Below are 13,011 nucleotides of genomic sequence, written 5' to 3'. Positions count from 1 at the left end.
GGGGGCGCACCCCCCCGGTCAATTGCTGTTGCCACCCATACGGGCTAGGCCAGCTCTATTTCTTAAATTCAACTGGATAAAAAAGTGGCACAAAGTCTAGACTAGATAAATTGCAATGCAAAATAAATTGGGCCATGTTTTGCTTTGCTAAAGTGACACACATTTTGTCACTTTTTTAAACTCATTCCTTGATAAGAAAAATAAAAAATTCGGGTCTGTGTGTTGAGTCTTATGAAGTTCAATTAAATGCACATTAATTTTAAAAATTCTTTATGGCATTGTCAAATATAAGAAACATATTAAACAAGTCTATTACATTTGAAGCTTGTTTGGTTGTGTTAAGATTTATACTTGCCAGAGATTTTTAAACATCTTAAAGTTTGAATATTACAAAAATGGATTCAAATGGATTATATCTGTATCTGTAATTGAAGCATGGAAGGAAAAACATTAAAATGATGCACAGATATCAATACAGGGTGGAATGGTATATAGGGCAGACATTACAGCAGATATTTAAAATAAAACAGTGCAGATGTACACCTATAAATATAGCCCAGTCCCTTATTAGTATAAACCAGCTGTATCAAATAGTTTCATATTTAAGACATTTCTTAGCAAATAGTATACTACATAGCTCTAATTAGAGAAACAATTCCTGGAGAAATGCTGTCTGGGGCCGTATAACCAAACACCCTGAATCTCCAATAAGGGGCTGTTTTCCCCTAAACTGATTTCCTAAAATTCACTAACTTAATCCCTGGGCCCAGTCTATCAAGTCTCACATTGTCATCTCACAGCCTCATGGCTGCTTTCTCTTCTGCTGCGAAAAGTTTACATCAGTCACATCGGGGGCAAGGTTACTGAGCTGATCATGCAATTTTGCAACACAAACATGCAGTATTATGCTTTTCATGCGTCTAGTCGATAAGTATCGTAGAGTATATACTGTTTTGTGCTTCATTTTCTTTTGTAGTTTTCTTGGACTTAATTTGTTTTTGTTGTTTTTGCTAATTTTTATGTGCAGAGGGTCTCCAGAAACTATTACTACTGATACAAAAAGTTAATAATGTGTGTGTTTTGCTTCTGCTTCTAATACACTCCCTTAAATTTTTTTAACAATTAAGTATTAATATATTTTAATAATTTACAGACAATCCTGGGCTCCAGGAAATAGGACAACGACAACCTCTACCACAACTACAGATGAATATAAAAGGTATCATATCATTTAGAGACGACTCTTTAATTGTATGTTAGAGAGTAGTTCAAAGACATCCAACTAATTGTGTGTAAATGACAAACAGTTAAATGTAAACAAATAGCAGTTGATGAATAAAGGGGAATGAGTTTGTATAAATGCACTCATTCGTTTTCATTATAAACATTACACTGATATATTTCCTTTTATATACTGATACTGTATATCACTTTTCTTAAATGCAACTGGATAAAAAAAAGTAGCAAAAAGTCTAGACTAGATAAATTGCAATGGAAAACAAATTGGGCCATGTTTTGCTTTGTTAAAGTGACACAGACATTACAGCAGATATTATAAAATAAAACATGAAGTGCAGATGTACACCTATAAATATAGCACAGTTCATTATTAGTATAAAACCAGCTGTATCAATTTAAGAAATTTCTTAGCAAATAGTATACTACATAGCTATAATTAGAGAGAAACAATTCCTGGGGAGATGCTGGATGGGGCCGTATAACGAAACCCCCTGAATCTCCAATAAGTGGCTGTTTCCCCCTAAACTGTTTTCCAAAAATTCACTAACCTAATCCCTGGGCCCAGTCTATCAAGTCTCACATTGTCATCTCACAGCCTCATGGCTGCTTTCTCTTCTGCTGCGAAAAGTTTACACCAGTCACATCAGGGGCAAGGTTACTGAGCTGACCTGCAAGAGATAATCATGCAATTTTGCAACACAAACGTGCAGTATTATGCTTTTTCATGTGTCTTGTCTCTAGTATCATAGAGTATATATTGTGCTTCATTTTCTATTGTATTTTTATTAGACTTCATTTTTATTTTTTTGTTTTTTAATTTTTTTTTTATGTGCAGAGGGACGTCAGAAACTGTTACAACTGATACAAAAAGGTAAGAATTTAAATGTGTATATATTTATATATATATATATAAAATAAAAAATGAATAGACAATACTGTTCTGTGGCTAACGAAATGCTTTTATTTGTGTGAGCTTTCGAGATACACTGATCTCTTCTTCCGGCAGTGTTACAATGGATAAAGCAATAAATAGTTTTGTGTTTTTACTTAAAAACAGTGCATCTTGGAATGTATCAGGAATGTATCAGACTGAAGCCTATCCCTCCCCCCTGTGCAGTATGCGATTTATGACTTAAGGTGTTAAATGGTCCCTGAATGTTAGTGATGTGCGTGTGTTTGTGTGTAAATATAAATGTATATATATATATATATATATATATATATATATATATATATATATATATATATACACACACACGGTATATTCTGCTTCTAGTACACTGTCCCTTTTACATTTTTATAATTAAGTTTTATTAATATATGTATATATATAATGTAATTAACAGACAATCCTGGGCCCCAGGAAACAGGACAACAACAACATCTACCACAACTACAACTACAGATGAATCTAAAAGGTATCATATCATTTAGAGATTACATTAATTGAATGTGTTAAATCAGTGGTTTTCAACCTCTTTTTGGTTAGAGAACCTCAGAATTCAAGTGTGAAATTTTGGGGAAACCCAATCCTCACCCTCTGTCTTTTGACTCCCCCCCGCCTGTCGTCCCTGTCTCCCCCTCTCACTTACATACACACCACACACACATTCTGCAACTTACATACACACACACTCCCACTTACACACACACACACACACACACACACACACACACACACACACACACACACACACACACACATACTCTCCCACTTACACACACTCTCCAATTACACACACACACACACTCCCACTTACACACACACACTTCCACTTATACACCCCCCATCCTGCTGAGAGCACGCACGCTCTTACCCGATCCTTGCTCTCCCTTCTGTCAGCCGGAGTTTATGCAACTTCCGGCGCAGACCTGAACAGGCAGGGAGAGGAAGGATAGCAGTGACCGGCGGCTGCGGCTGAGCTCGGGAGCTGCCGGGTCACTGCTATGTGGGTTGCCTCCACACCACCGGGCTGGAGCAGCTGGGAGAGATGTCACATCTCTCCCCCCTGGCGGCCGCGGAACCTCTCAGGTGTGCTCGCGGAACCCCGGATGAAAATCACATTCAGTTTTTTTATTATTACTTTAATTGGTAACATAGCATAATTGCTTACATCTTGACACCAAACAATCACCAAATCAATTACAGATAATCTAATTCCACTGATGAACCAGAGTAATAAACAAAAATGTTGTCGATGGCATCTTTTGATTGAGGGCATCTTTTATTAGACAGAATATTACTATTTGCAATACTGTGAACACAGAAGTCTCATACTAGATGAAGTAAAAATAGAAAAGGGAACATATACAGTATAAGCAAGTGGGCAATGTCGGCTGAAGATTGACCTCATTTCAGTGCCTGGAATTAGTAATGACGAGGCTTGAGCATCTGAAATAGTGCTCTCTGTGGGATGGGTACCATATTGATGTACAAGTATGATTGAATGTTGGTCAAATAACATATCACATCCTGCAGATAACCACGTTCTCTCCCAAAATATACTAGAAATTAGAGAAACCCACCATTTACCAACGTAAACTATCCTCTAGGCAAACAATTCTTTAATACATGACAAGCCATCATAAAGATATTTTAAAAAGACACAGGGGGTTGCTTTACCTACAGTATGCTTAATTTACCCCATTTTTGCTTGTGTTCGATTACAATGATTAACTTTCACCTTTAATTCCAACTGTACATTCAGTTTTTATCATTGCAGCCTCTCACCTTTCTTTATTACAGCCTTCACTATCATACTCTACCAGGTGTGCCTTAGTACAGTCCGGATACTGTTTATGAATACATACTTTAACATATTAACCTATGTAATCTGCATGACCTCATAGACTGCTGTGACATTTCATGGCAATTTGAACCACTTAGTAATTCTCAGAAGCACTTAAAATATCAATATTTCACCCAGGGGAAGGAAAATACAGATGGCTTATTAAGAAATGTATTTTCCAGTAAGTCATATTTCTGGGGATATGTAGACCTTACTGGAGAGGATTACAAACAGAGCAGTGGTTCACAAGCTTTTACATTAATAGGGGTAGGAGTTAGTATAGATAAATAGCTTGAAAACACATTCCCCAATCACATAACCTGAGCCCCACAAGCACACCATTGCACACAGATCAGTTGTCCTAATGTCATAGTAATATTATGTTCTATCTGGAGCAGATGGAGGAACAACCACTCCCAGGATCCCATATGTGAAGTAATGATTTTTTTTTAACTGATTGGAGTCTGGTCTCACAGATTTGTAGCATTAGTAGTCTCATACACGTCAAGAGAATATCACTGATAAAAGTATTTTTCTATTGAAATGCAAGTTTTTGGTCCAGAGCTCACAAATATCATTGATTTGAGTCCTCAGATCTTGACATCTCAGGGATCAGTAAAAGGTTTTATTCTAGAGTCTAAGAGGGTTATTCAACAGACTATAATAGTGCCGATTGGGGCAGTATTTAATGTAAACCTAACTTTACTACAGTGGGAATTTCTGTGTGATTGTGACCCAATTGGCACTATTTCCATATAATGGAAATAGTGGAATCAGATGGTGGGTCAGAAACCAATAGTTAAAATTCTCAAGCGTAGAGTATACAATATTATTTTAATTTGTGTAGCAAATATGTGCAGACAGGAAGGTATACTGTATATCTAATGTAAAAACTGTGAGAGACGTGAGTAGGGAATTAGCCGTAAGAAGTTGGAGTAGAAATGTATGGAGATGCAGAGGAGTGTAGAGCCTTGAAGCTAAGGAAGATACATTTGTAGTTTACACAGAGATTAATAGGAAGCCAGCAGAGAGATTTCAGTAGGTCAAGAGCAGTGTAGAAGAGCAGGAGAGGACTCTACAGCAGCATTTTGAATAGATTGTAATGTAGAGATGTACGATACAGGGATGGCAGATAAAATAATGTCACCATAATCAACAGGAAAGAGAATGAGGGCCTTAGTGTTTTAGCAGTTGAAGAAATGGAAAGATTTAGTAACAGTGTTTACATGAGGGGAGAACGAGAGGGAAGAGTAGAATGAGACCCTTAGACAATGTACTTGGAAGACTGTGAGGGTAATGGTGTTATTGACTGTAAAGGATAATGGAGCCTAGTTTGAGAGGGGGTATGAAGAGCTCCTTCTTAGACATGACTTCCTGGTACACAGATCATGAAGACCTACAATATACACATTCTGGGACAGTTTGACACCTCAACCAGGCAGGGTAGAGACACTACAGGGTGCCTCTAGTGGATGTGACTAAGGGGGGGCATACAGTATATCAAAAAGTTGTACACCATTGCAAAATATTTTTTTCCTTACATTTTGTTCCAAAATGAAGGTGCTTGACGTAGCAAAGAGGCGACAGGCTGGGCTTACTCCTTGTTTCCAAGGAGAGCTGTTGCCTCATCAGTCTCAAGCTCCCACATCCCTTATCGGAGCTATGTGAATCCCCGCTAAATTCTTTAACTCCAACATTTTCCTCCTCTCTTTTAAGACAATGTACTTCTCTGCCACTTTTTACTCATCAGCTCTAATTCTTTCTTATCTTTTTCTCTTATCTCATGACTGTCTTAATACCACTACGGGTGCTTTATAAATCAATACTCGTACATTACTATGTAATTTTAACATATTTTCTTAATTCTTACATGTGTACTACTTCTGTGAAGTGGTATGTACATGATCACTGGTATTTACATAAAAATATATATGCACATGTACATTCAAATACAATAACATTTCACTTACAGTAAGTGCATGAAAAGAGTTGTCAAGATTCCGCTATAATCCTGGGAGATATTTGAAACACCATTTCTAAAGTTGCAACATTATTATTAGATTTTTTTTAAACATAATACACAGGTTTAATCAAAGATAAAGGAGACAGCAATATAAAAATGTGTGCATCAATGTTATGGCATTAGATATACTGATAGATAGATACATAGACAGATACATAGATACATAGATAGATACATAAATAGATAGATATATTTGTTATTAAATAGAGTTTAAGACTTGGAAACAATGTTCCTTTGTTTATTGTAATTGAACAATAGTAGCATTAATCACTGTTTGTATTGGCAATCTACGGTTTGTTGTGGCATTATGATTCACATTATACTCATTACATAAAAAACCCTAAATGAATGCATGCATTGTTTTTTGTACTCTGTATTATTTTTATTAGTAATTTTAGAAAAGACACCTACACATTTTGCAGCACAGTACAAAGGGTCAAAATAAGAATATGGCACTCAAAATAATTATTATCATTAAGAAGTACTGCTCAATTCATGTGATAACTTCTGGAGACCAACATGAGAGTTTTAATGGATGAAACGCTTCTATGAATATGAAGAAGTGACCTGCGAGAATTTGAAAGATCTATAGAGAATTCTTATGTTGGTGCCCTGAAATGTATTCCAGCCTATAATTAATTTTACAACTCTCCATGACCAGTGTGACTGCTACAACTACAAGTACTGGTACAATGGGTAAAGCAGCCCATGCACCAAAGAGCCTACAATCTAAATGTAAAAGGGGTGTGAAGAAACACATGACATACTGGTAGAGAGAGGCTGTTGGTGTTCAAGTTCTGTGGCTGCTCAGCATAACCCTAGAAGCTGACATGCTCTTCTTTGGGCACTGGGTAACAGGCATCCTGGTAGACACCAGAGGAGAAATGTAAAGCAACCAGGAAGATGCTGGATAGGCTTCCTTAAAAAATGAGATTTAAAAGATCCTTAAAATGTATGAAAGATGGGAGAGAGTCTGATGTAAGGAGGCAGGGAATTTCATTAAGTCAAGGTAGGCCTGAGAACACTCCTGGAGGCAAGAAATGGAGAAAGTTCTGAGGAAGAAGGAGAGAAGGAGGTCATGGGCAGAGCAGATAAAGCACATGAGAGAGTATTTGAAATAAAGTTATTCAAGCAGCAACATTTTTAATAGACTATGGGGGGTATAATAAAGTGTTGTGTCCTAAATTATAGTTTAGATTTTAGGTGAAATCTGCTTTTAAACATATAATCCATACTTTGTGGAACTGGATTTGACTAATATATGGTTTCTTGGTTGTTTCGGTGGCTTGTCACCTATACTGTAGGGTTAAGAACCACTTCCACATAAAAGTGACCAATTAGTTGAATCTACACTTTATAGAATTTGGTCAAGGTCTGATACAATCAGACTTAAAAGGAGAAGCAATCATAGTTACTAAGAAAACATCTAGTGTACGATATGCCTACCATGTTGTGGTGATGGGCCTATAATTTTGTTGGCCGGCAAAATGTTGTTAAACTAATATTTCTGTTCAAGGTGAGTTAAAAAGCAGACAAGGGTTAGTAATTGTAATAAATTCCATTACTTAGTTCATTCTGAGGATATGCACTGGGTTTGTTTTGTCACCTTATCCATATCAGGCCTTTCACTTCTCACCCATTTAAAGGATCAATGCAAGCAATACACACATGTTTTTTTTTATTTTATTTTTTTTAAATAAATCAGTTCTGTAGTATTAGATAATAGTTATTAACTTTTTTTATTTTAAAATTCAACTCTTAATGCCATTTTAATTCATTTTAAAATACTGAGCTTCTTTTGATTTCTATAGCAGGCTTTAGCCACGCTTTAGCACGCTTTAGCATTGCCCAATCTTTGTAACACTTTCCTGTTTGTGATCATTTGTTGCCAATATTCCCAGCAGTTTGAGCTGGAAACTGTAACAATAGATAATATTACCTTAGTAATTTAAGAATACATTGTAGCTGCTGAGTTACATTGACTGAAGGATTGATTTGACACTGAAAGGCAGCCATTTAGTAAACACTGGGAAGCAGAATTTTGCTGAACGATCACGGGAGAACCAAATCGATTGGCAGCTTAGTCATTTTCAATTAAGGTAATCAAAGGCTGCATATATTAAAACAAAAAAAGTAGTTTTCTTTAAGCTGCTTGGATAGCCTCCTTACTGCTAGTTCAGACTGATAATAAAGACTAGACTAAGAAATGGAAGAGCAGGACTTCCTTTTCCGTTCATGATGCCGGGGTGGAGGGGGTGGGGGGAGATAATGTGGTTGGTACTGGTTCTGGAAAGTGACATTGACACAGCATATCTGAACAATACTATTCAATTTGTCTAAAAATGCCTCAATTAATTCAGGAGGTTCAACAGACTACTGTTATTTGCATATTTTTTGACTAGCTTTTACCCCAAAACACTAATATCTCTCTTTACAAAAATAACATTTTGAGAAGTTGTAAATGATCTGTGATTGCATATCATTCTCTGTTAAGATGTCATAATAATAACAAGTGAAATAAATTTTGAACTGCAGTAAGTGATTAATTAGCCATTGGAGCCCAATGGATCCTGGACCACAACTATGCACTATGGGTAGTAAGTGCACTATGTATATGGTAAATAGTGTGTTAGTAATATTTTTATCTGGAAAATATTGAGTTATGAAGCTCAAAATCTGCACTGGACAACTAGCGGTTTTATATAATTACATTTTGTACCGGCATGTCATACAATCCATTAAATCATGTTCGTCTTTATTACTGTACCCTTGTATTCATAGAACCAAATGATTAGTGCTTTAAAAAAAATAATGATATGAGAAGCAGCCAAACAATAATATTTTGGCAAATAAAATACCAGAAATACACTGTATAAGGATTGTAAAGCTAATTGATTCTTTTGTTTTAAACGCAGAAAATCCTGGGCACCACCAAACAAGACCAGCACCACCACTACTGAGACCAAACAGTAAGAAAGAGACTACTAGATTTTGTATATTTTGTTTTTTCGTGCCAAAGAGGCCATGACTACACCACTGGTCTCTTTAGTAGTGAAATAGTAAAGAATTACAAATAATGTTATGGGGTGCTATAAAAAAAAGGAGCAGTAACAGTGAATATGACCACATCCTATACATTATGGCATAACCTTTTTTTCAGATGTAGCAGATGTTATTGCACCCGCTGGTGTGCTGCCGGGGGTGGGGGGGGGGATAGCACCTTACCTTGTGTATGTCCCAAAGCACTGTGCAAGCGAGTGCAATAACGTCTGCTACATCTTTATATTGAAATTGAATACAGGATGTTGGAGATGGGGGTGGAGAATAATGTAGTGTGATTAAGGTGTTGATCTTGATGCTTGTAAGATTGTGGGTATCACACTCAGGCTTGGGCACGTAAAATATGTCCTGTTGTGATATGTATCATGAAAAGTTACAAATAACATTAGTAGGAAAAGATACCACCATTCATGTACGGAAGCGAACTACAGCTTTAGAGAGTAAGGCCTGGGACATAGTGAGTTTTAAGCTTGCTGAGGCGGGCTGAGCCGCGCTGAGCAGATGCACAAAGCCCCTGCATCTGTCATCAGCGCGGCTATAGTTTCTCCCTCCGCATGCGTGCTGATGCGTGCGGGGCTGAGAAACTTTGCCGAGACAGGTAGGTTTCAAATTTGCCGCTTTGGGGAAGCGATGTGAGCGGTCACATGACCGCTCACATCCAATGGGAGCGAGGGACTAGCCTCGTCTCCCACTCCGCCTCTTGGCACGCCTCTGCTCCGCCTCTGCTCCGCCCTCGCCCCGCCCCCTGAGCGCGCTCACTGCCTCGCCTGCAAGGACAGGAAAAAGCACCATTTTGGAGCAGGTGAGGCAGAGCAGGAGCGCGGCTCAGCGCTGTTTGCTCCTCTATGTCCCAGGCCTACGAATAAGGAACACAATAAAGCGAGAAGACAGAAACCAAACAGCTGGGATTGTATTATAAGAATAGAGAATCCTAAAAGGTTGACTAAAGAAAATAGATTGTAAATGGGAATCCCTCCCAAAATATAGTTTAGACAGGTATGATCAGAGATTGGAACAAGAGGAATGCTGCTTGATCGGTTAGGGCAGTTGGGTAGTAACTCGATGTGAACCCTGAGGTCATTTGCCAACAGCAGACTAGAATAACTTGTTTTAGCGTTGTGTGTCTTGAATGCCTCTTGAGTTTTGTTTCTCCGTAGGAATCAGAAATGATGGCATATTTATCCCATTTAACGTCAGAAATTATGCTATTTAAACCCTTTAGCATCAATGTAGTTAAGGGGGGAAAAAAGTCACAAAGCTTCCACATAAATCAATTTAGAAGCAGTTAATCATGGATCTGTCTGATCATCATGCTGTTCTCTATTGCTTATTTTTCTTTAGAGTTACTGTACCAAGCAAACCAGACGCGCAAAAAATGTAAGCAAGTCATTTGTTTCATGTGCTTGAGTGAATGTCAGTGTTTCTGTAACAACCTGCATGTATTCAGTATACTTAATATAGAAGTATAAACTATTAATTCTGCCTTTTCTAGAGTATTGATGAATATTTGCAATCTGAATATTTGAAAATATTTTTCATATATATTTTTTTATCTTTGTTAAGTGAAAAGTAGTTTTTGAGCACACATTTAAAAGGACAATCCAGAAACTTTAATATTAAGTATACATATATCTTACGTGGTTTTTCATGACTATTTGTGGATCTGGCCCTTAAGACTTTAGAAAAGCCCCCGAGCTCCGTTAAGCCAGGGCTAGGCACATCGTGTTACCTAAAACAGTAACAAACCGTATTTTCCCTGAGGTTAATGCATAACCATAAAAGTAATTATATGCAAATACAATGCCATCTGATTAACATAGTCTTAACGTCAAGTTACGTTAACACAACATTGTGTTAGCTTCAAATGTGCCGTTTCTTACATACATATGGTGTTACAATCAGATCCGGAAAAATGTGAGAGAGAGATTGATTCATATTCCCAGGTATGTTGAGGTATGTATGTCTCTCGGGGCCTCCCAAATTTCAGGGTTTGGGTGGGAGTAATGCCTTCTTTAGGTATGACTAACTAACGTCACATTAAATCCCTGCATTAACCAACAAACAGGGACCCCTGGTAGACCCATAAACGCAGGCAGCCGGCGAGAATGGACTACGTCCACATCACCACAACAGCTTTCACCGGATCCGAAAGTAGAGCGTCTGCATAGTAGTTCACCGGCTGCTTGCGTCTGTGGGGTTATTGGAAGTCCCTGATTGATGGAGCTCAAGCTTTTTTTTTTTTTTTAACCTGATAGTAAGTGTGGATGTTATTGTTTTATGATATATAAATCTGTTATATACTTACTCAGTACGCTACTGTTTAATGTAATTTTATTTTTGTGAGATTTGGGAATTATAAATGTGGTTCATATTCTGCATACTGATTGAAAGCAATTGTATTGCACAAATGTGTATCAAATCCAGAGAAAGATTTGAACGTTAGATATGCCACTATGGGGTGAAGCTGCTTTCCTATGAGGGAGAAGATTTGAGTGGAGCTGATCTCTTCTCCAGGACTGGCAAAGGGCTTCACAGCATATGAAATAGGGGTCTCAGTATCTTAACTTGTCATTTTTATCTTGCTCTGATACACAACATTTGTACAATTTCATAAGGTGGAAACCTTTCTAGGTAAGCCAGGTGTAACATATTACATGAACTGTGTTTTAATGTGTTTTTTTTACTACTTACTTCATAGCACCATCTACTCATCAGACCTTAACACATCTGATAAACCAGCAGGGACCAGTATAGTTGGTAGTGCCAGATCAAGGTAATCATTTCTGTCATTATAATGTGAAGAACTACAGGCACTGAAGATATTGATCATATCTTCCAAATTATAAATGTCATTGTTGATACACATGCCGAAAGCCCAGAACAAGTCAACAAAAGACGAGAATGCAGACATGCAAATATGTATATTATTAAAAGACATGTGCTGTAATATATTTTACCTGCAATAGTTCCATACCACGATTCCATTGTTTTCTAACTAGACGTGGGTTTAATTGGCAGCACAATGGGGCTGATGTATAAAAGTAAAAATTATGCCATTTCGGGCATAACATCTTCATTGTATGCATCAATGGAAATATCCCCATTGAAATGAATAGAATTATTTTTTAGATATATTTGTTGCAGTGTGTTTTGCTCCGGAATTGCATAATGCTCAATGCATGAGCATGAATAAATTAAGCATAGTTCGGTAACAGATGGTAACTCTGAATTATTCCTGAATTCAGCCCAAACCAACCCCCTACAGCTTGTTCCTCTTCAATGTTAATGTACTTGAAAAAAAAAAAAAAAGATATCTTCAATAATATTATTTACAGAGTAACAGAAACCAGATTTTAATTTGAGGAGGGAGATTCTTTCTGTAAAGATTCCAAAATACATATATATATATATATATATATATATATATATATATATATATATATATATATATATATTTAAAGGTAATTTCTACCTGGTTATTATGAAGGGCGCAGAGATGTCATTATTTTGTCTGCTATGAATAATAATTGCTGTCATGTTGAAAAATGCGTGTTATCTCAATATATGTAGATGTGCTTTGTGTGCACTGTAAAGTGTCTTATGCCTTGGCACCACTTAGTAAATATGACCTGAAATGTCTAGTATAGTAATGTGAATGAGTTTGGTTGGGTGGTCTTCACATCATTAAGTTAAATATATTAATCTGTAGAATGTCTGCATCTACTAAGCAGCCTCTTCTGAACCCACTTGCTGCCAAATGGGCCGGCAACAGATTGCTTTGACATTGTTCAAGCTGGTCCCTCTGACATTGCAACGGTTAACATGACTCCAGCTACTTTTAATCTCCTCCGCTCACTGAAAGCAATAGTAACTATACATGTACATTTTGTGGGTTGCTAT

The 13,011-nt window shown here is 37.1% G+C and overlaps 1 protein-coding gene across 50 annotated transcripts in view; it reads left to right on the top strand.

The window, feature by feature from the left end:
• SCEL (sciellin) overlaps window positions 1-13,011 on the top strand; it is a 98,408-nt gene that overhangs the window by 27,089 nt on the left and 58,308 nt on the right. For 47 of the 50 annotated variants that reach the window (XM_075590939.1, XM_075590935.1, XM_075590924.1 and 44 more), the window contains exons 9-14: window positions 1,154-1,219; window positions 2,075-2,110; window positions 2,586-2,657; window positions 8,967-9,020; window positions 10,453-10,488; window positions 11,810-11,884. In XM_075590939.1, the coding sequence (XP_075447054.1) occupies window positions 1,154-1,219; window positions 2,075-2,110; window positions 2,586-2,657; window positions 8,967-9,020; window positions 10,453-10,488; window positions 11,810-11,884 (339 nt within the window). The remainder of the gene's footprint in view (window positions 1-1,153; window positions 1,220-2,074; window positions 2,111-2,585; window positions 2,658-8,966; window positions 9,021-10,452; window positions 10,489-11,809; window positions 11,885-13,011) is intronic. The other 3 variants (XM_075590940.1, XM_075590903.1, XM_075590902.1) reach the window with 2 other exon arrangements.

This window comes from Ascaphus truei, chromosome 3 (genome assembly GCF_040206685.1).
Source record: "Ascaphus truei isolate aAscTru1 chromosome 3, aAscTru1.hap1, whole genome shotgun sequence".
Taxonomy (NCBI): domain Eukaryota; kingdom Metazoa; phylum Chordata; class Amphibia; order Anura; family Ascaphidae; genus Ascaphus; species Ascaphus truei.
Note: the sequence above shows the minus strand (reverse complement) of the source record. Positions and strands in the feature narration are given on the sequence as shown.